The sequence below is a fragment of the Galleria mellonella genome, unplaced genomic scaffold (assembly GCF_026898425.1).
Source record: "Galleria mellonella isolate WM207_F2 unplaced genomic scaffold, CSIRO_AGI_GalMel_v1 utg150, whole genome shotgun sequence".
Classification (NCBI taxonomy): Eukaryota; Metazoa; Arthropoda; class Insecta; order Lepidoptera; family Pyralidae; genus Galleria; species Galleria mellonella.
In genome coordinates, this window is record NW_026442002.1 from 1,296,552 (window position 1) to 1,320,810 (window position 24,259).

General features: G+C 36.3%; 4 protein-coding genes across 4 annotated transcripts; all 4 read right to left on the reverse strand.

The window, feature by feature from the left end:
• Positions 1 to 955: 955 nt before the first annotated feature.
• Positions 956 to 2,501, reverse strand: LOC128200075 (zinc finger protein 701-like). Its single transcript, XM_052892195.1, has 2 exons — positions 2,496 to 2,501; positions 956 to 2,017 (listed from the first exon to the last, which is right to left on the reverse strand). Exons 1-2 carry the CDS (start codon positions 2,499 to 2,501, stop codon positions 995 to 997), a joined length of 1,029 nt encoding a protein of 342 aa, XP_052748155.1. The 3' UTR covers positions 956 to 994.
• Positions 2,502 to 2,734: 233 nt separating this feature from the next.
• Positions 2,735 to 4,622, reverse strand: LOC128200059 (histone-lysine N-methyltransferase set-17-like). Its single transcript, XM_052892096.1, has 3 exons — positions 4,608 to 4,622; positions 3,747 to 3,892; positions 2,735 to 2,965 (listed from the first exon to the last, which is right to left on the reverse strand). Exons 1-3 carry the CDS (start codon positions 4,620 to 4,622, stop codon positions 2,839 to 2,841), a joined length of 288 nt encoding a protein of 95 aa, XP_052748056.1. The 3' UTR covers positions 2,735 to 2,838.
• A 7,421-nt stretch (positions 4,623 to 12,043) lies between these two features.
• On the reverse strand, positions 12,044 to 12,892 carry LOC128200076 (oocyte zinc finger protein XlCOF6-like). The gene has a single exon (XM_052892196.1). The coding sequence runs from the start codon at positions 12,890 to 12,892 to the stop codon at positions 12,044 to 12,046; it is 849 nt and encodes a 282-aa protein (XP_052748156.1).
• Positions 12,893 to 13,091: 199 nt separating this feature from the next.
• Positions 13,092 to 16,824, reverse strand: LOC116413192 (putative histone-lysine N-methyltransferase PRDM6). The gene is made up of 5 exons (XM_052892197.1): positions 16,810 to 16,824; positions 15,729 to 15,874; positions 14,359 to 14,480; positions 13,162 to 13,356; positions 13,092 to 13,096 (listed from the first exon to the last, which is right to left on the reverse strand). Exons 1-5 carry the CDS (start codon positions 16,822 to 16,824, stop codon positions 13,092 to 13,094), a joined length of 483 nt encoding a protein of 160 aa, XP_052748157.1.
• Positions 16,825 to 24,259: the final 7,435 nt, after the last annotated feature.

Below are 24,259 nucleotides of genomic sequence, written 5' to 3' on the forward strand. Positions count from 1 at the left end.
GGAAACCATCGTGGTGAAAAGCAGGCCTTCTGGACAAGTAGCGGGCGTCGATGGAATTGTTACCGCTGGTAGGTCCGTGAGATACAATAAGATGGCAACGTCAGATGTTCATTTCAACTCACGGACTGACGATTGCGATTCCATCGAGTAGTTAGCTTGCCGTTTGTCTGGAGAGCCAGGTGTATTTTCTATATGATGAGTTAATTAATTTTTCTTTTTACTCTCACATTTTGGTATCTCGTCAGTGTATACCGATAGCACTGGCGAGGTTACAACTCCATTATCACCCATTAGAAAAAAACCACTTCATCAATTAACATGCTGTAAGAAGTAAACTTTATGAAATTTCCATTTTGATTTAGCTATTTGTTTTTAAAGTACCCGTCAATATCCAAACTTAATCTTGTAAACTTTTTTATTATAAATTACTTTTTATTAAATTTTATTTTTAACATAAAACCATCTTATTGGCTCAGATAATGAACTTAGACATATGGTGTAAATAAAACAATGAAATGTCTTTTAATAAACATATATTTGTCATATAATAAATTTTTCTAATAGATTTTCTAAGTTTTAATAAAATAATCTTCATTATCAACGCATGCAATGGTAAGTTTTCGTGTCTCTAGTCTCGAGGTAATCGCAAAATCAACGACTGTTATGTCAAATAGAATATTAAATAAAATTTTATAATCAACAATTTTAATTCGAACATAGATAAAGAACAGTAGTTTTTACTTATTTAAAAGATGCAAAAATTATAAATCAAAATAAAAATAGAAGTTATAAAGGAAACATAACTATTTATCACGTAAAAGTGTATAAAAAAGTTAACTCGCTTTTCTCGAAGCATTTTTATAGAGACACTATCTATATAATTAGATATAAAAATACCATATATATATATATATATATATATATATATATATTCAATGAATTTGTTTTAACGTTTTCGGTACCGTCTACTATGGAAACATAGGCGTATTAAAATCTATTTTGTATGTGTCAAAACATGCTTGCGTAAATGTGATTTCTCGTTTGTTTTATAATTGCAGTGGTCACAATGCAATCTTTTGTTTTCAATATGTATATTACGTTCATGTCTTTTTAAAGATTTCTTAGTTGAATATTCCTTTGTACATGAATCACATATGAATTTATCTGTCAAGTCTATTTGTAATTGGTTTTTATAATGAGTCAATATGTGTTTGCGCAATTTAGATGGTTCGTTCGTTTGATAATTACAATGATTGCAATGAAATCTGTTTGTTCCTAAATGTATTCGCTTGTGCCTTGTTAAATTTCTTTTATAGGGAAACTCTTTGTTACACAAATCGCACACAAATTTATTTTCATTTTGTTGTTCTTTTGCACCGACATTTTGTTGTAACTTGGCATTGACATTTTGTTGTAACTGTATACTAACATTCTGTTGTTTAGTACAAAGATTTTGTTGTAGTATCTCCCTAATCATTCGTTTAAAGTGAGCATTTATATTTTGTTGTAATTGATCAGTAATAAATTGTTGTAACTGAGTATTAATATCTTTTCGTAATTGGGCACTAATGTTTTGTTGTAATTTGGCACTAATAATCTGTTGTAACTGATCGGTAATAATTTGTTGTAATTGATTGGTGATACTTTGTTGCAATTCGTTAATAAAATTTTGTTGTAACTGAGTACTAATAGTTGTTTGTGATTGAATACAGTTTTGCTCAAGTTGGTCATTACAAATTATATTTAAATTGTTTTTATCTGTGTTTATGTCATTTACAGCTCTGTTGTCTTCAAATTGAACTGATGACGGTGTGTTGTCATTACTTTCAACAAAATCGTCGTGTCCTTCTTTAGTATTTGTTAATTCTTCAATATATTCTATTGTAATATCTCCTGTTTCTTCTTCGTGAAAATTATCATCGTCACAATCATCAATTACATTAGTACAATCATCATCATTAATTTCATTTACTTCATCATACAAATTAGATTTATTATTAAAACTCTCTTTAATTTCCTTATGATTATATATTGATTTTATTTTTAAATTATCATATCTTTTAATATCTTTACCTGTAATAGAAATTTTAATATTATAATGTAATAAATTATGTTTACTTTTTAAGGAATTTTTAGAGTAAAAAGAAGTAAATATAATACAACGCGGTTTCAGAGATGTTTTCTCCCACGAACACTCAGGTTATGGAATGAGGTTCTCTGCCGAGGTTTTCCCAAGAGTCTAAAGCGTGGGGTTCTTCAAAAGGGGGGTAAAGAGGTTTCTTCAGGGTCGGCAACGCGCGCGTAATACCTCAGGTATTGCAGGCGTTCATAGGCTACGGTAACCGATTACCATCAGGCGGGCCGTATGCTTGTTTGCCACCTCAGTGGTAAAAAAAAAATACATTGAATATTTTCGGGAAGTAACAATTTTTTTTAAGATGGTTAGAAATATGCAAAGTTGATTAGTCTATCTGTCTTATTTCCTATAACGTAACATTCATCCCGTTGATTTTAATTTTGGCTGAAATTTTACATTTAATTTAGCTTACATCTATTATATGTTGTGTATGTAACTAGGTGTAAAAAGGGGGAAAGGGATTGTTAGTAATGGGGTCAAATAGCCCCATTACTAGCAATATACCCTGTCCGGTCGACCTTTATGTGATTCCCCCTGAAAATCACCGTGGTTAATTCTAGTTGAATTCGTCACGATGGACTAACTGACCTGGTTTTCATCCTCATCAGTCATCTATCACTGGTGCCCCGCCAGCGTATACCGATAGCGCGGGCGGGGTTACCATACCATTACCAACTGTTAAAAAAATTAGATGTAATATTTTACTTACACATATCTGTATAATGTTCTGGTGCATTGTAGCTCCCCAAGTTGATGTTTAGTGAATTTGCGTATTCACTGCCGTAGAACACCATCAGTTCAGTGAAACGGGGAATGATTTTCACTGTCCTACAGGGAAAAATACAATAATAGGAAAATTTGATATTGTTAGCAGTACGTAGAACTAAGAATCTGCCTATGTTACTAAATATATTAGGATAGAACGTATAGACGCATTTTAAATGTTTTAACGCAGCATAAAACCATGTCTGTATACTGTATATTCACCTGCAGTATATCTGCCCCCGGTACTGGTAGGCGACGAGGTTCTGCCCGCGCCAGTGTTCAGCCCTGTGTACACTCACCTGTAGTATATCTGCCGCCGGTACTGGTAGGCGACGAGGTTCTGCCCGCGCCAGTTCCCAGCCCTGTATACACTCACCTGCAGTATATCTGCCCCCGGTACTGGTAGGCGACGATGTTCTGCCCGCGCCAGTTCCCAGCCCTGTATACACTCGCCTGTAGTATATCTGCCCCCGGTACTGGTAGACGACGAGGTTCTGCCCGCGCCAGTGTCCAGCCCTGTATACACTCACCTGTAGTATATCTGCCCCCGGTACTGGTAGGCGACGAGGTTCTGCCCGCGCCAGTGCCCAGCCCTGTATACACTCACCTGTAGTATATCTGCCCCCGGTACTGGTAGGCGACGAAGTTCTGCCCGAGCAAGTGCTCAGCCCTTTACACACTTACCTGTAGTATACTCGTATCTGCCCCTAGTACTGGTAGGCGACGATGTTCTGCCCGCGCCAGAGCCCAGCCCTGTATACACTCACCTGTAGTATATCTGCCCCCGGTACTGGTAGGCGACGATGTTCTGCCCGCGCCAGTTCCCAGCCCTGTGTACACTCACCTGTAGTATATCTGCCCCCGGTACTGGTAGGCGACGAGGTTCTGCTCGCGCCAGTGCCGAGCGCAATTCACGTAGCGCATCCAGTTGGATGCATTTGGGTCCGCCGCGTCAACCACCGTTAGTTGTTTCTTGTTGCCGTTATATAACTAATGTACAGGTAATATATTTAATAAAATTAAAATAATTGGACTTATGCAATAATAAAGAGATGTGAATATGTAAATAAACATCGCCGGCAGGCAGGTAGGCAATTGTCGAATAGACTAAGCAAGTCTAAAATATATTAGGTAAATATTGTTAAATGGGCAAAATTATAAGAATCTTAGATATTTTAAATATCTTAAATATTTTTTTGCCCGTCTACAGTATTTGAAAAAATAACAATTTATATTTCAAAAGATAGTCCAATAAAATTCAGCGGCTAATAATATTTTTATAGCCTAGAACATTCGTTTATTTAATATATGGGTGATTTATATTTCCTTAACAAATGGCTTCGCTTAATATATCCCTTCATTTTCTGTATAATATGTAGGTATTATGAATTATCACCATCATATCAGGCGTTAACTGTCCACTGCTGAACGTAAGCCTTATACAATTGAAGGAGGGTGGGGGGAGGGGATTGCCAGTAGTTGCCATGCTTAACAGGCGTGTTGGCAACCGCTGTTAGGCTTTAGTGACGTCTAAAAAGCAACGCTACTGTTCATCCTTCAACCACTAAGTTCCCTTAGTCGCCTCTTACGACACCCATGGGAATAGAAGGGGTGGCCCATCTGGTGCCGGGACCACACGACGAGCTACAAATTGTATACAGTATAGTTTTTATTTGAAGAACATAATATATGAATACTACCTTACCTGCCAGCAATACATTGAGGTTATTTCCTGCGTCTGCCTTCCTATGTACGGACCAAAGCGAACGCCGCGTGGCAGAGTTAGTGTACTAAATACACCTAATCCTGCTCCTATATATAAATAAACTTAGATGTAATATTTCTAGTGGCGACACCATACAAGGGGAGGAGGGGAGGGAAGGGCTCAGGGTAAATTAATAAAATGTTTCGATTACTTGCCAATTTAAATTTGTGATTAGAGTCGAGAGTGAGACCACATTTCTTTAAACTTATCGTTTTTTTTATGCCACAAAAGTGGCAAACAAACATACAGCCTGTCTGATAGTAAACGGTCTCTGTAAACTAAAGACGCTGCAACACTAGGCGTGTCACGTGCGCATTGTCGACCCTGAAGAAACTTTAATATACTCTTTTTGAAGAACCCCATACTGTAGTCTCTAGGGAAAACCTCAGCAGGAAGCTCATTCCACAGCCTGAGCGTTCGCGGGGAAAAAATCCTTTGAAACCGCACTGTACGTGACCATTTAGCTTCAAGCGTGTGAAGATGAATTCCCTGTCGATGGCGAGTGGGACGATGATAAAAAGTGGCTATGGGCATCATTTTAAATAATTCATCAGAACGTAATCCGTTATACAAGCGGTAGAACACACAAAGGGAGGGAAAGTCTCGCTTTAGACTTAAGGGCTCGATACCGCCTGTGAGCTTGGGATCGTCAACAAAACTCAAAGCCCATTTTTGAACTAAATCTTTAAAATTCCAATTGGATATCACAGCGTATATTAATTTGATTCAATATGAACTTAATTTGGGTCCGTGGGGCCCCGAGGCCATGAATCTTTTCAAAGAGATATCACGCCGGCTGGTGGAAATTTCTGGTTACCGGAAGGCTGGCCTATACTTTGGTCAACACATTTCCATAGCTATTCAGCGTGGAAATGCAGCAAGTCTCCTAGCTACCCTACCAGCTGGCAGTGATCTCAAAGAAATGTTTTATCTATAAATAATTTTTTAATGAATTGTTTTTGATATTTCTAAAATATTTAAATCGAAATTGTTATAAATTTAGTTTATAATGGTCTATAACATGTTTGTAAATAAATTAGATAGTCGTCTCGTGAGATTTTTTTTATACTACTTAGAATGGCAAACAAGACATAATGTTTGCCAAGAGGACAAGATTAAGTATTAACATAGTTTTTAAGTACATTTACTAACAAAAATGGATTCAGGTTGTCTAAAATAAATAAATTTAATATAAAAAATAATAAAACAGTAATGTCGTGAAACTATCAAATTATTTTTTTAATGGGTTTTTATTTTTATACAACTTAGAATGGCAAACAAGCTGACGGTGCACCTGATGGAAAAGGGTAACCGTCGCCTATAGACATGGGCAGTACCATGGACGTAACAGAGTATACTGTTTCGCCCATGATACTCCTCATGCGTTGCCATCCTGAGGACTCAGGTGTTATTCCTCTGTACCCAGTAAATTCACGCTATATCCCACCCTTCAAAACGAAACACAGCCATGCAAACATAACTATTTTACGGTTGAAACACAAATGGGACAGAGGTACACAAGCAATCGACTTTTGTACAAAGTCTCCCTCTGGTAAACTAGGTATTAATAAACTCTTTAGTTAAATTTGAAAATGGAAAAAGAAAAATATTATTGCCTAGTAACCTTAATATTTATTAGTATTCCAAAAATTGACTTTTGTCTAAAATTGTCTTTACAAATGTTTTATTTAATATTTTAATATAATAGTGCGATACAAGAAGAAGGGCCAAATTAAAAGTATCTACACGTAACCGGCGAGCGTGTATGAAAAGATTGATGAATGTGGAGGAAGCGAAAGAGATTTGTTTGAATCGAAGCATTTGGCGTTCCATTGTTTCTGCCTACCCTAATGGGAGACAGGCGTCACAGATATGTATGTATGTATGTATGTAGTGCGTATAGTAGTATATTAGTAGTATACAGTGTTTTATATATTTAGTGTGTGTTGTGTTATAAATAAACTGTCAATTACTTGGACTATAAAAAAGACTAAATCCATTGTGATATATTACTGCTAGTTCTACTTTCACGCTGGTCCTATTTCCATGTATATTTACTTCTAACAAGGTAGGTATTTAACTGCTACTTTAACAAGGATAAAATTATTTATTTATTTTACACTTTATTGCACCAAGTAAAAAGAGAAATAACAAATACGTGTAAATATTAATGAGAAGTGATACAAAAGGCGGCCTTATCGCTAAGCAATCTCTTCCAGACAACCTTTGGGTAGAGGACATTGAGAAAATGACAAAAAATAATTTTTTATATCACTAGCTTAAAAAAAAGAAGTAAATAAATACCTGGTATTGTGGACGGCGCTATGTGCAGGAAGACGTGAGGCACGGTAAGGGCGGCGCGTGGTACGAACGACGGTAGACCAGTTTGGGATGGTACCTGCCGCACAAAAAGGCTTACGCGACCTTTGAAGTTTTCAATTATTTTTTGACGTCACAATTCAAATTTTTAGTAATAGTTCAATAGGAATTTTACTACATAACATTTTGGTTTAACTAAAAATAAACAAATATGATATGTATGCCATACTAGCTTCATGTTTTTTTGTATGCAATGCACCTGATGGAAAGTGGTAACGGTCGCCTATGAACATAAGCAATACCATGAACATAACAGAGTTTCGCTCACGATATACCCCCCCCCACCCCCATGCGTTGCCATTCCTGAGAACTCAAGTGTTTTTCCTTTGTACCCTACAAATTCACTGCCATATCCCACCCTTCAAACCGAAACACAGGCATGCAAACAACTGCTTCACGGTTAAAACACGAATGGGACAGAGGTGCCCAAGCAAACGACTTTTGTACAAAGTTATTTATATTATATTACCTTGTCGTCTGGAATGACAAGCAATGCTCCGTGCATGGAACAATATTCATATACAAAATCCATGCATTCTTCACAATCTGAAATGGTTTTTATGAAATATCAAATTAGGTTAAAATCTCGTTTCCTGTTTGTTGGTTGCATAATTACATTAGCACATTGCCAATTAAAAAAAAAAAAAACATATTTTTTTTATACAACTTAGAATGGCAAACAAGCTGACGGCCCACCTGATGGAAAGTGGTAACCGTCGCCTATAGACATGAGCAGTACCATGCACATAACAGAGTATACTGTTTCGTCCATGATACCCCCCATGTTTTGCCATTCCTGAGGACTCGGGTGTTATTCCTCTGTACCCAGTAAATTCACGCCATATAGCATTCATACACATTCATTGTTTAGCACATTGCCTTTTTTATATGTTTTTTTTTTTTATTAAAGTAGATATTAAAAAAAAAAAAAAACATATTTTTTTATACAATTTTGTTTAAGCTACCATTATGTGTAGTATATACTAGTATGTGTGCGACTGCCAACACTCAAAGATTTTTTTTTATACAACTTAGAACGGCAAACAAGCTGACGGCCCACCTGATGGAAAGTGGTAACCGTCGCCTATACATATGAGCAGTAGCATGGACATAACAGAGTTTACCGTTTCGCCCATGATACCTCCCATGCGTTGCCATTCCTGAGGACTCAGGACTATAAGTAGCAATTATTAGCAAAACGCTCCAATATGGAGATGCCAATTTTCAGCAGTGGACAGTTAACCGCTGGTATGTACAAGGTCTAATATACAATTGTCTATTACCTTGTTTGTCTATGACACGTTCTCTCTTCTCTCTGACATCGTCCCGCGCTTACATGTGTAATATTTTTTTTAATGGGTGATAATGAAATTGTAACCCCACCCGCGCTATCGGTATACACCGGCGGGGCACCAGTGAAGGATGATAGGTGAGGATGAAGCAGGTCAGTTAGCCCGTCGTGACGAATTCAATAAGAATTGTTTACAATGGTTTCCAGAGAGAACCATGTGGAGGTCGACCTAATAGGGCATATTGCTAACAATGGGGCTGTCAAACTCCATTGCTAACAATCCCTTTCCCCCTACATATGTAATATTGTAAACGGTTCTATCTTTTTCATTTATGTAATTCTGTATAATCAATATGTGAATACTTACCGTTAAGTATTTTGCCAACTACATTAGGACCCGATGATATAGTATGGTGATGGTGATGATGACGACATTTATGTTTAAATATAATTAAATAAAACCTTTTACTAACATATGTATTTATCGAATGATGGCTCATCTGGTTCATAGTAACTTAACAATTTTCTTTTACGTAGATTTTTATTCATAGTTTACAATGTAAATGGAACTTTAAAAATATCTTGCTAATATATTATTTAATAAATAGAATAATGTTATTAAATAAATGGTTAATACGAAATAATATTTTTAATCTAATTTTTCTGAATTTGATACGCTGTAGTATGCCGCCTAGTTCTATTTTTTTTAAATAGTTCCGTGTCACTTAGAAGAAAGAAATGAAATAACCCATGCAACCAGGTGATTGAATTTGAAAATTTGACGATATATTTTTAATTGGGATATATATATATATATATATATATATATATATATATATATATATATATATATATATATATATATATAAAACTTATAATAGTTGTTCAATACTATATATTATTTAAACTTTAATGCATAGTATAAATATGCGTACATGTGGCGGATTTAACATCGGTGAGTGTTCTCTACCAATCAAATATTACGTAAACTGTGAAATACGTATTTTAATGTATTGACACTTATGGTTACACAGATCCTTTTTCTCAGTTTCTTAAATATAAGGGTAGTACCAACTCAACAATAAATTTAAATTTTACCCGCCTTTATTTATTTTTAAAAGTTATTTTTTTTTATCACGCACTGAGAACAAGGACAAATAAAGTACACAACGATTATTTTATACTTCACCGTTTGTATTTGCGACTTCTTGATAAAAATATCCCTTCACGCCACTCGTTTTAAAGATGAAGTTTCGAAATCGATGACGTGAATAAATAATAAAAACATTTAATAATAATAGGTATACAGTTTTTTTTTTTACTTTTGAAATTATAGCATATAAAATAACACCAGAGGGAGACTTTGTACAAAAGTCGATTGCTTGGGTACCTCTGTCCCATTCGTGTTTCAACCGTGAAGCAGTCGTGTTTGCATGGCTGTGTTTCGATTTAAAGGATGGGATATGGCGTGAATTTACAGGGTACAGAGGAATAACACTTGAGTCACATAACCTCAGGAATGGCAACGCATGGGGGGTTGTCCACAATTTTTTTAACTGATTTGTCTAGTAAAGTCATCTTAAAAATCATAATATCAATCATTAATTAAAACTACAGCATGCCACATTTTTTTTTACAACACGGGGCAAACGTGCATGCGGTTCACCTGATGGTAAGTGACTACCGCCGCTCATGATCACCCACAACACCAGCGGCATTGCAGGTGTGCTGCCGGCCTTTTAAAAAGGAATATACTCTTTTCTTGAAGGTTATGTTGTCGTATCGATTCGGAAATACTGATGCTGGAAGTATATGTCTCATACATTTAGTATAACGTATTAAGATATATCTTATGTCATATATGAAAATATAAATCTTATTTCTAACTCTAAACTAGCTTTTTATCCGTTTTTTTTTATACAACTTAGAATGGCAAACAAGCTGACGGCCCACCCGATGGAAAGTGGTAACCGTCGCCTATAGACATGAGCAGTACTATGGACATAACAGAGTAAACTGTTTCGCCCATGATACCCCCCATGCGTTGCCATTCCTGAGGACTCAGATGTCATTCCTCTGTACCCAGTAAATTCATTGCCTTATCCCACCCTTCAAACCGAAACACAGCCATGCAAACACAACTGCTTCACGGTGGAAACACGAATGGGACAGAGGTACCCAAGCAATCGACTTTTGTACAAAGTCTCCCTCTAGTAATTGGTAGGTAATTGTAAACTAAGTATTTAGGGAAGAAAAATAACACAGAGAGCAAAAACAAAACATGTATTTATTTGAAATTAATATTTTAACAATATGTTGGTATAAAGGTACAGTAGGTATGTTGGTTTTAAAAATGAATTAAACAATTAAATAAAATTGGACCACCATTAAAATAAATTAAACAAAAAATAAACATTAGACCTTTTAAACAAAAACAATCACACTTCCACAATATAAAAATGTTAAAAATAAAACTTTAAAAGAATAGAAAAAAAAAATTTAGACAATAGAAAAAAAACAAACATAACAAAAACAATAAAATTCAAAATTAATAACGAATAAAATATTGCATATTTATTTATATACTTGCAGACATTGGTGTATTTAGGGGGGGGGGGGGGGTGCAATTTGTGTCCATTCCAGGATTTTTTTGATACAACTTAGAATGGCAAACAAGCTGACGGCCCACCTGATGGAAAGTGGTAACCGTCGCCTATAGACATGAGCTGTACCATGGACATAACAGAGTATACTGTTTCGCCCATGATACCCCCCATGCGTTGCCATTCCTGAGGACTCAGGTGTTATTCCTTTGTACTCTGTAAATTCACGCCATATCCCACCCTTCAAACTGAAACACAGCCATGCAAACACAACTGTCTCACGGTAGAAACACGAATGGAACTGAGGTGCCCAAGCAAACAGCTTTTGTACAAAGCCTCCCTCTGGTAAAATGTAAATAAATGATATCGACGCTTTCATTAGTCTTATGATGTATAATAATACAGTTATAGTTTATGTTTGTGTTAAAATATGTTTTTCTTTCTGTGGTCACGGCCATTTGAACAGTTGACCTCCACAGCTCGAGGGCGCGCGGCATTCCCCCCCCTGTATTTGATTTATTCATTAGTACATATACGTGTGCATGGCGGACTTAATGCTAAAAGCATTCTCTCCCAGTCAACCATAGGCAAGTGTCAGAATACTCGAATGCGGTACCCTTTCTTAATATAATATATATAATATTCCTTTCTTAATATAATACCCTTTCTCTTTTCTAAATTACTAAGAAATGAAGCTGAATGATTATTTAATGGAAAATAATAACTATCACTTATAGACATCATGGAATAAACTATGACGCCCATGGCACCCCTTATAAGTTACTATTTCTAAGCTCTATGCTGTTTCTGTACCCTCTATAATTCTACTGCCATATTCCATCTTACAAACCGGAACACAGCCATGCAAACACAATTGCTTCAGGGCAGAAATACGTCGTGTATGGGGCAGAGGTGTAAAAGTAGATGGTATTAGTACAGAAGCTCTCTCTGGCGAGAGTTCGCCATTTTTTAAATTGTACATGAAATAATTTACTTACAAAGCATTAGTATCGGGTAGTATATTTTTTTTCAGTAGAACTAATTGCATTTATATTAAATAACTGACTTATTTAACTTATAATAAAAGTATAATAGTTAATTTATTAAACCATATCGCTGTGTGTTTTTAAATGTTTTTTTAAGCTATTTTTATGTTTAAATCTGTACTGACATATCGTACATTCATAAGGCTTCTCGCCGCTGTGTGTTCTTAGATGTGTTTTCAAACTACTTTTTACACTACATCTGTACTGACATATCGTACATTCATAAGGCTTCTCGCCGCTGTGTGTTCTTAGATGTGTTTTCAAACTACTTTTTACACTACATCTGTACTGACATATCGTACATTCATAAGGCTTCTCGCCGCTGTGTGTTCTTAGATGTTTTTTCAAATCGTTTTTTTGGCTACATCTGTACTGACATATCGTACATTCATAAGGTTTCTCGCCGCTGTGTGTTCTTAAATGTATTTTCAAACTACTTTTTTGACTACATCTGTACTGACATATCGTACATTCATAAGGTTTCTCGCCGCTGTGTGTTCTTAAATGTATTTTCAAACTACTTTTTTGACTACATCTGTACTGACATATCGTACATTCATAAGGTTTCTCGCCGCTGTGTGTTCTTAGATGTCTTTTTAAACTACTTTTTACACTACATCTGTACTGACATATCGTACATTCATAAGGTTTCTCGCCGCTGTGTGTTCTTAGATGTTTTTTCAAATCGTTTTTTTGGCTACATCTGTACTGACATATCGTACATTCATAAGGTTTCTCGCCGCTGTGTGTTCTTAAATGTATTTTCAAACTACTTTTTTGACTACATCTGTACTGACATATCGTACATTCATAAGGTTTCTCGCCGCGGTGTGTTCTTAGATGCTCTTTAAAACTACTTTTGTCTTTACATTTATACTGACATGTCGTACACCGATAAGAACACATTGAAACATGGTTTTCCAAAAAACTTCGCGATATAAATGATTCATTACAATATTCACATATAAAACATAAATTTGTAGCATGCACTTTCATAATATGTTTTTCTAATGAGATCCGTGAAATGTCACGGTATTCACATATATCACAGGTAAGGTATATTTTGGATTTGATGGCATTATGTTTTTCTATATGTTCATTAAATCTAATCTGTGTATCAAATTTCTCACCACAATCACGACATACAAATTGTGTTGAAGTTGTATTATTATTACCATCCGTAACAACTTCGGAATCTAATGTGTGTTTTTTAACCGATTTTTCTGAATATGTCTCTAATGTGGTTTGGTTTTTTACTTCTTCGATTGACACAATTTTATTTCTTGCTTCGTTTTCTTTGTTGGTATTATTATTTTCTGGAGTAGTCTTTTTTGCATTATTTTTTAATATCTGTTTCTTTGATGGAACACCTGTACATAATTAAAAAAAGTTAACTACATAGGTAAATGTGTTGTTTATAGTAATTCAAAACATCAAAGAAAACATGACCATTATGAGTTCTATAAAGTTTGTGCACTTATTTGGTGATATATTTATATATACTAAACGACTTTCTGAAAGGTTTTCCCCATAGGCATATTTGGAATTATATTCTAGGGAGGTCTAGGCCCTTAAAAGGCATATATGTATTCTCAAGCACATCTTTGTAAAGTTTCACTAGCATCCTAGAGTGGGTACAAATCAATTTTGGGGTGGGCATGGCCTACTCCCCGCTTAAATACGCCTATTGCTTCTTCGCATATCCATATCTCTGTATATATATATTTTTGCTTATTTTATGCCGTGTGGTACCGGCATAGAATGGGCCATCCCTTCTTTTCCCGTGAATGTCGTAAGAGATGACTAAGGGACGACGAGAGATGGGCGGCAGCGTCCCTATTAAAACATCATCAAAGCCTAACTGCGGTTGCCAACTCGCCTGTCAAGCGTGGCAACTACCGGCAAAACCCTCCTAGGCCTCAACAGTGGACAGTTAACGGCTAATATGATGATATAGAATGTATCTGTAAACGCAAGAACTGTGAAAAGAAAGTAGCTACTTCATTAAGGAAAAATCTAAACTCAGAACTCGCACAGATGCCTTGTAACGTGTTTCGAATACTAAGTACTTACATTTTTACCTATCTCTTCATCATCATCATTATTTCAGCCATTATCTATCTACTGCTTGACATAAACCCCCCATAGACTGTCATAAGGAACGGTCCTGAACCACCTGCATTCACCGACTCCCTGCATTGCAGGTAGACTCTATCTATTTAGGGGTTGTCCTCTTAAGGTGGAAAAAATTATACAAATTTATAAAAAAATATTAAAATCGATTGAGCGGTGTTGAAGATTGAACGAATCGAACGAATATCCTGACATAGGATTTCCATATATTAAGTTATTATATATATAATCATACAAACCATATTTTGCGGCATAACCAGGCGGTGAGTTATATTTCCCCAAATCAATATATAGCATGTTTGCGAACTCACTGCCGTAGAACACCATGAGCTCAGTGAAACGAGGTATTATTTTTATAGTCCTGTAATGTAATTAGAAAATTACTAGCTTTTATCCACGTCTTTGTCCACGTGACGGATATGTTTACTAGTTCAAAGGTAGCCTTCCATATAGTACATGAATACCAAATACCATAGTGATGGGATAAAGATGTTAACTACACTAAGATGTCATTCACATAAACAAACTCACTTTCACATTTATTATATTACTAATTATAAATACTGCAGTGGGAAGCAAGCATACAGCCTGTTTAATGATAAACAGGGTTATTGTAGCCTATGGACGCCTGTAACACCAGTGAGAAGTTAGAAGAGCGAGTTTGTATGTTTGTTACGCTTTTACGCCTAAACCGCTGAATCGATTATAATTAATTTTGGTATAGAGATAGATGCGACACTAGAGATGTTTGCAGGCTATTTTTTTTGTGAATAACTTATAAGAGGGTGGACTGAGGTAGGGGTAAATTTTGTATGAAAGTGTTTATTGCGTCATCCATTTATTGGTTCAAACTTTGCAGAATTATTATTAATAATTCACAATTAAAATATACATACATATTTATTTTTTCAAACTACTCATTAAAGTATATAGTTGCCGTGTGGTCCCGGTATAGAATGAGCCACCCCTTCCTTTTCCATGAGTGTCGTAAGAGGCGATTAAGAGAACTGAATTGTCGACGGATACGCAGCAGCATTTCCTCTTTCTCCACCAAAAGCCTAACTGCGGTTGTCAACCCGCCTGCCAAGCGTGGCAACTACTAGCAAAACCCCCCTTTAATTTAAATGTCTGTATACTGTATATTCACCTGCAGTATATCTGCCCCCGGTACTGGTAGGCGACGATGTTCTGCCCGCGCCAGTGCCCAGCCCTGTATACACTCACCTGTAGTATATCTGCCCCCGGTACTGGTAAGCGACGAGGTTCTGCTCGAGCCAGTGCCCAGCTCTGTGTACACTCACCTGTAGTATATCTGCCCCCGGTACTGGTAGGCGACGAGGTTCTGCCCGCGCCAGTGCCCAGCTCTGTATACACTCACCTGTAGTATATCTGCCCCCGGTACTGGTAGGCGACGAGGTTCTGCCCGCGCCAGTGCCCAGCCCTGTATACACTCACCTGTAGTATATCTGCCCCCGGTACTGGTAGGCGACGAGGTTCTGCCCGCGCCAGTGCCCAGCCCTGTATACACTCACCTGTAGTATATCTGCCCCCGGTACTGGTAGGCGACGAGGTTCTGCCCGCGCCAGTGCCCAGCCCTGTATACACTCACCTGTAGTATATCTGCCCCCGGTACTGGTAGGCGACGAGGTTCTGCTCGCGCCAGTGCCGGGCACAGTTCACGTAGCGCATCCAGTTGGACGCGTTCGGATCCTTTGCGTCAACCACCGCTCGTCGCTTGTTGTTACCGTCATATAACTGAATTAAAATGTATATCATCACGACCTTGATCCTAAATTAGGTAATTAAATTTCAACAACGCGTCATTTAAAAAAAATATATAGATAGATTTATTTAAAATAATCAAAAATCCGTTTTGTTTTTTATTTCAGACCCATAAAAGAGCTAACTAATCGTGCGCCGCACAGGTTCTTTTTTTTTTAAGGAGAATAAATTCAACGCCGTCTTTAAAATAATTAAAACCTTTTTTTCTTTGTATTAATAATTTTTGTATACTTAAATAGTAATTTAATAGTCTTTTAAAAGTTTTTTAGTTGTTATTTAGGTATGAAAAAAATGTAATTCTGAGCCTCTAAACCACCGGGTCCCTTCAAGGCAAATGTTTGACGGCGCCCTTGAAAGTCATTATCCATTTTGATGTTACCCACGCTGGGTCCACCGGGTCCAACATCATATGTGGGGTTAATTGTTAAAAATTTCGTTAGTACACATTATACTTTAATGTAATAACTACCGGATTAGTATATATGTGAACATATCATTTGGTCGAGAAAGTAAAAGTTTCGGGACCATTCCGGATCCTTAATCTTGAGCGACTGTGAAGCGAGAGCAATCTATCTTGATCTGTGACAATGCCGCGAGCGCATACAGCTCGAGTTTAGCGGGCCGAGGCGCACTATTAGTGCGCCCACGTCATGGTTGCTCATGACTAAGAGTCTAGAATGGTCTCGTAACTAGTCGAGTTCTCGCGACCAAATTATACGTAAGTTAAACCGGTAGTTATTATATTAAAATATAATGTGGGACTCCTGAAAAAAAGTTAACCACCCATTTCGATATTGCTCACGCCGCGAGGGCTCTGGCGTTGCCCGACCGCTCATCCCCCTAAGGCCGGTAACCTTGGCGGATGAGGATGAGCTGTTTATATATTATACAAATGTTTTGGTGGTTACCTGCCAACAATACATTGATGTGACCTCTTGCGTTTCCCGTCCTATGTAGGGACCAAATCGAATTCCGCGTGGTAATGTGAGCGTACTGAATACACCTAATCCTGCTCCTAAATTAAATTAATATAAAAGGATTGGATGGATTAGTAGTAAGCCAAAGATATTGGAAGCGGCTCACAATTATCTGGAGTCGGTTAAAATACTTTTATTATAATTTTGTACGTCAGCACACTAGGTTTATAACATTGATTTGGCTTTTGCTGTCATAATGTTGTAATTATTTTTAATGAATAAATAAAATAAATAAAAAAACACCTAGGTATCTAAACGTCTCGGGAATGGTAATAAATACATACTAGGATCATCATCATTTCAGCCACTATCCGTCTACTGCTGGACATAGGTCTCCTCCATAGACTGTCACAAGGAACGGTCCTGAGCCACCTGCATCCACTGACTTACTGCATAGTACACACACATAGCAGGATCGATTAAAGTATTTAACCAATGTTAATGTATCTTGTAGTCCTGGCATAAAATGGGCCACTCCGTCCTTTCCCGTGGGTGTCGTAAGAGGCGATTAAAGGAACTTAGTGGTAAATGGATGGGCAGCAGCGACCCTCTTAAAATGTTACCAAAGCCGAACTGCGGTTGCCAATCCGCCTGTCAAGCGTGGCAAACACTGGCAAAATCTTCTTCATGGAGGAAGCTAATGTCCAGCAGTGGACAGTTAACGGCTGATATGATGATAATGATGATGATTTGACCAATACTTTTTATGAGAATTGTAACGACTTATTTCACTACCCCCTTTTAATCGCGCCAGAAATTTCTACGTCAATATAATATTAAGACTCTTTTTCGTTTGTATAATTTAGAAACATTGTGACGTTTAAGTTTTTTTTTTATACAACTCAGAATGGCAAACAAGCTGACGGCCCACCTGATGGAAAGTGGTAACCGTCGCCTATAGACATGAGCAGTATCGTGGACATAACAGAGTATACTGTTTCGCCCATGATACCCCCCATGCGTTGCCATTCCTGAGGACTCAGGTGTTATTCCTCTGTACCCAGTAAATTCACGCCATATCCCACCCTTCAAACTGAAACACAGCCATGCAAACACAACTGCTTCAAGGTAGAAACACGAATGGGACAGAGGTACCCAAGCAATCGACTTTTGTACAAAGTCTCCCTTCTTCTCTTTCTGTCTTTACGAATCCTACCTAATGTAAAATATTAAATACTGTTTAAATGTTATTGTCGATTACTGTTCATTAGTTTCCTTCTCTCTTATAACTGCAAGATAAATAGAATCTTTCTGCAAGCAAGGTTAGTGACTGAATGCAATAGACGTCCTTACAACGTCACTTCGAGACGTCACTACAAGAATGTCAAACAAGCCAACGGCCCACCTGATGGAAAGTGGTGTGTCGCCTACAGACGCCTAAAGCGATGCGTACCAATTTCATACCATAGACATGTAGGAGGCATCACAGAATATACTATGACGCCCGTGGCGCCCCTCATGCGTTGCAATTTCCGTGAACAATGGTATACACAAGTTATAGAATTATTTTTCTATTAATTCAATGTTTGATTGTAGCCAATATCTTGTGTTAAGTCTGTCATATATACATTTATATTGTGTATTAAATCTTAAATAAAAATATATTCTGGTTTATATTCAATTATTTAGGCAAATTTACTTATTTTAAAGAAGAAAAAACAAAAAAAAAAAAAAAATAGTTCTATTCAAGTAAACATCGATTAAAGCATTTTTTGAATAGTCATTGGTTTTTCATTACCGCCCATTCAATTAAATTCATTCAAAACGCAATTTTAGCCAAGAAGAACGGGGAAGAAACTAAGCTGTTGCTTTTTTCAAAAAAAAATAATTTAATAAAAAAAATGAGTTTGTGTGAATACAAATTAATAAATAGTATCAGATCACAAACTATAAAAATGGGGGGAAAGGGATTGTTAGTAATGGAGACTGAGAATCCCATTGCTAGCAATATACCCAACCAGGTCGACCTCCTCGTGGTTCCCCCTGGAAACTATCATGGTTAATTCCTGATGAATTCATCATGATGGGCTAACTGGTCTGTTTTCATTTTCATCTATCACCCTACACTGGTGCTCCGCCAGCGTATCCCGTTAGCACAGGCGGGGTTAGCATTCCATTTTCACTCATAAAAAAAAAAAACATAAAAAAAGCAGCGCGAAAGTTTAAAAGTTAATAAAATTGTATCTATTTACCTGGAATTATAGATGGCGCTAAGTGTAGAAAAACCCGTGGGATAGTGAGCGCGGCGCGGGGTACGAATGGCGGTAGGCCCGTCTTGGCTGGCACCTAAATTAATGGAGGCCAAAATAAATAAATATATACATATATAATGTATTTTTTATATTATTTTAAGGACTTTTACCTTCTTCACGTATATCAGCCCTATCGTACCCTGAACTGATTTCTCAAATAAAACTTTATCTACTTTCCTTAGACGCGGAAAGAGAGAATTTAATGGGCATCGATAATTTACAGAGATGTTCCAAAATTTCTGATTTGGATTCAGCTAATATAGATATAAGTAGCTAATAACAAAGTTAGCAAAGGTTAACTTATTTCTAAATGGGATTTCTATATTTTAATTTTATTAAACACAAGCTATTGCCCGTATCGTCATGCGTGTGGGTTGAGGGAGTAGGTATCTACTTCCAGATGGCCAATTATTTTGTTAAATTCCGCTACCATTAGTATGTATGTATACTATTAAATTCAAATTCAAATTCAAAAATCATTTATTCATGTAGGACATTTTAGCCGCTTATGAACGTCAAATTTTTACATTATAATTTTATATTTACCCTACCGTCCAGTTCGGTATATAGATCCAATTGAGAAGAACTGGCAAGAAACTCAATTGAATTACTTTTTTTTTTAAAGCCAGTTTATTTACAATGTATATTTATATAGGTGTCTATGTCTAACATTAAATGAAAATTCAGTGCATGAACAACTATTGCCATGCACACTCGTCATTCAAGTAATCGTTTAGTGAGTAATAGGCTTTGCTCAGTAAATATGATTTAACAGATGTTTTGAATTTATTTAAGGGTAATTCCAACATATCCTTTGGTATCTTATTGTAAATTTTTATACCTATTCCCATAAAAGACCTATTAACTTTTTCTAAACGATACTTGGGGACAGCAAGTTTGTCTTTAAATCTAGTATTAATATTATGAATATTGCTGTTTTTTGGAAATAAGTCAAGATTTTTATGAACATATAGAATATTTGAATATATAAATTGAGAAGCAACGGTGAGAATATTTGCCTCTTTGAATTTCTCTCTTAATGAGTCACGACTCTTCATACAGTAGATCGCTCGAACGGCACGTTTTTGTAATATGAATATATTCTTAATATCTGCCGCTTTTCCCCATAGTAATATTCCATAAGAGAGTAAACTATGAAAATAACTAAAATAGACTAATCTAGCAGTATCAGTATCAGTGTACTGTCTAACTTTACGCACGGCAAAAGCTGCTGAACTTAGTTTCGCTGCAAGGCTTTGAATTTGTGCACCCCATTGTGTTTTATTATCTAGTGTGATTCCTAGAAAGACAGTAGATTCTATAAATTCGAGAGATTCGTCATTTAATTTAATATTGCAATTAGTATTAAAACTTTTAGATAGAGAGAAATTAACACATTTTGTTTTTTTTGCGTTTAACATAAGATTGTTAGTTGTAAACCAGTGCAGGAGACGCCGCAAAGCACTATTTACATCGTCATAATTATTAGTCATTCTATTAACTTTAAAAATCAATGAAGTATCGTCTGCAAACAATACTATGCCGCATCTATCCTGCATGGCATATGGGAGATCATTAATGTAAACTAGGAATAAAAATGGACCGAGAATAGATCCTTGAGGTACACCCATTTGCACAAGTGACCCGTCAGACGTAGCGTTGCTAATCTTCACTTTCTGTATTCTATCAGATAGATAAGATTTTATTAAATTTAAAGCATTGTCTTTGACGCCATAAAAAGCAAGTTTTTTTAGCAATGTATTATGATCAACGCAATCAAAAGCCTTAGAAAGGTCACAAAAAACACCTATCACATCCATTATTACCACCAGAAGTTCCACAATCTTCCATATTAGCCCTCAATCTCCGACTGTCATTTCGTCCACGCACGTTTTGTGACACGTGTTTTATTTCCAAACGAGACATCTTCAGACAAATTATTAGATCGCTGATAGGAGCCTAGTGTTAACCGAACACTAATTAAAATCTTATATATTGCTAGTAATGGGTCAGTTACTGACAATCCCTTTCCCCCTTTATGTATGGATTCACGAGAGCGCAGCTGTGATTACATCCCGTGGCATTCCAGGGGGAACCGCGTAGAGGTCGACCTGATAGGGTATATTGCTAGCAATGGGTCAGTTAGACCCCATTACTAACAATCCCTTTCCACCCATTATGTATGGATTAACGTTAATAATTAAAATCATATTTATTACCTTATCATCAGGTATGACGAGCAAGGGGCCATGTATGGAGCAGTATTCGTAAACGAAGTCGGCGCATTCATCACAATCTAGTAACGAATGAATCAGTTAAAACATTTATTGTTGGCTTCAAAGAAATATATGATATCAAATTGTTTATAATTACTCTTCTCCATCCAAAGGTTGCCTGCAAGAGATCGCTCTTAGCGATAAGGTCGCCCATTGTTCTCTCACTGTGATTATTTCTTGTAATTGTTTATATTTATAATAAGTTTACTATTGTAATCTTTTGGAGGAAACAATAAAGAGTATCTATCTATCTATGATATAGTAAAATATTTATACAAAATAATTAAAGACTATAAATATTGCGTTCCCCGAAAAGAACCGAATTCATATTTTGACAAAACCAATTATATTTGTTTTCAAAATTTACCATTCTTGTATTTAAACTAATTATTAAATAAACTATTGAATACATTTTTAAAAAAATTCTATGGAAACAATCATAATATAAAAAAAAAAAATTACATACAAAAAAAGTACATTTTTTAATATGTAGGTATTATTATTTCAACCGTTAACTATCTATCGCTGAACATAAGCCTTCCCCATAAAGGGAGTTTTGACAGTAGTTGCCACGCTTGGCAGGCGGGTTGGCAACCACAGTTAGGCTTTTACAAATGTTTAAAGAGGAACGCTGCTACCCAACCTTCCACTATAAATTCTCTTTGTCGCCTCTTACGACACCCACGGGAAAGGAAGTGGTCCATTCTATGCCGGGACCACACGGCGAACCTGTAAGTACTGAAAACTGCAATAACATACTTTCAGATAAAGAATTTTCCAAATAGGTTTCCAACTGACGGAGTTATGAGGTGACAAATATACAAAATACAACCGAATTGAGAACTTTCGAACGGCCTTATCGCGGTTAACAGTGGAGGTTAACAGAGGAGAAGAAATTCTCCTCCCTAAGGTTTTTTTTAATGGATGATAATGGTATGGTAACCCCGCCTGCGCTAACGGTATACACTGACGTGATAGATGACTGATGAGGATGAAAGCAGGCCAGTTAACCCATCCTGACGAATTCAACTAGAATTAGCCACGACGGTTTCCAGGGGGAACCACGTGGAGGTCGACCTGCCAGGGTATGCTAGTAATGGGGGCTATTTGACCTTACTACTAACAATCCCTTTCCTCCCTCCACCCTAAGGTTACCATACCTACCTTAGGATATAGATGAATAATTACCTAAACTGGCGTCTTTTTTTTATTTGTATACAACTTAGAATGGCAAACAAGCTGACGGCCCACCTGATGGAAAGTGGTAACCGTCGCCTATAGACATGAGCAGTACCGTGGACATAACAGAGTATACTATTTCGCCCGTGATCCCCCCCATGCGTTGCCATTCCTGAGGACTCAGGTGTTATTCCTCTGTACCCAGTAATTTCACGCCTACTCTAGACGTAACGTCTGAGGTTTTGGTTAGGGTAACGAATTCAAGAATTACACGTTATGGTTTTTTGGATGAACTAATATAGAATTTTTTCAATGGGTGATGATGTAATTGTTACCCCGCCTGCGCTAACAGTATACCAGAGGGAGACTTTGTACAAAAGTCGATTGCTTGGGTACCTCTGTCCCATTCGTGTTTCTACCGTGAAGCAGTTGTGTTTGCATGCCTGTGTTTCGGTTTGAAGGGTGGGATATGGCAGTGAATTTACTGGGTACAGAGGAATAACACCTGAGTCCTCAGGAATGGCAACGCATGGGGGGTGTCGTGGGCGAAACAGTATACTCTGTTATGTGCATGGTACTGCTCATGTCTACAGGCGACGGTTACCACTTTCCATCAGGTGGGCCGTCAGCTTGTTTGCTATTCTAAGTTGTATAAAAAAAATACACTGACGGGGCAATAAAATATAATACTTACACACATATTCATCCAAATTTGGCTCGTCCGGTTCGTAATAACTGATCCGCGGTTTTTTCCGCAGATTAAATCGACTCATGTTGACCTAAAAATAATAAATTGGTTATATAATTACCATAATTTCAACCGTTAGCTGTCCACTGCTGAACATAGGTCTCCACCAGTCACCATTAACTGCCATAAGGAACGGTCACGAGTACTCTCGAGTTATCCACTAATGCGTTTGAGATCGTCACTCCATCTAGTAGGAGGTAAACGATAGACACTCTTTATTGTTTCTTCCAAAAGATTACATATATTAATTATTTATTGATAATTTACAAAATTACAACTCCTTTTTCAATTGATTATGTCATTTCCATTGCAAATTTGTCATATTTTATACCAAATTCGAAAACGTAACTGCATAATAATAAAGTTTAAAATGAATATTAATTTATAACAATAATAATCACGTTAGTGCAAATTGTTATTACATTAATATTTATATTAGTATTTAGTAAAAAGTTATTGAATAAAAAAAGAAGAAATAGAAAGATAGATAGATAGATAGATACTCTTTATTGTTTCCTCCAAAAGATTACAATAGTAGACTTATTATAAATATAAATAATTACAAGAAATAATCACAGTGAGAAAACAATGGGCGACCTTATCGCTGAGAGCGATCTCTTGCAGGCAACCTTTGGATGGAGAGGAGTAATTATAAACAATTTGGTGGGAGGCACGATGAAAAATTTTGTTAGTTCTAGATATGGGAGATGTAATACATATAATAATATAAAAATTATCCCTACTCATATATATATATATATATATATATATATATATATATATATATATATATATATATATATATATATATATATATATATATATATATATACGGTTAAAAAAATGGTTATATATATATATATTTATTTAATAACTGACTTTTTAAAAAATTAAATGAATGTATGTAAATGTGTAATTAACTTGTA

What these genes read in the sequence shown, in the direction of transcription:
- LOC128200076 (XM_052892196.1), bottom strand. Translation starts at nt 12,892, where the DNA reads ATGTGTTCTTATCGGTGTACGACATGTCAGTATAAATGTAAAGACAAA.
- LOC128200059 (XM_052892096.1), bottom strand. An exon ending in CGGGGGCAGATATACTACAG is followed by an intron (nt 2,966 to 3,746) that starts GTGAGTGTACAC and finishes TTTTCCCTGTAG; the next exon opens with GACAGTGAAAATCATTCCCC.
- LOC116413192 (XM_052892197.1), bottom strand. An exon ending in CGGGGGCAGATATACTACAG is followed by an intron (nt 14,481 to 15,728) that starts GTGAGTGTATAC and finishes ATTACATTACAG; the next exon opens with GACTATAAAAATAATACCTC. An exon ending in TGGTTATGCCGCAAAATATG is followed by an intron (nt 13,357 to 14,358) that starts GTTTGTATGATT and finishes AATTATGTACAG; the next exon opens with GTGTTCCATCAAAGAAACAG.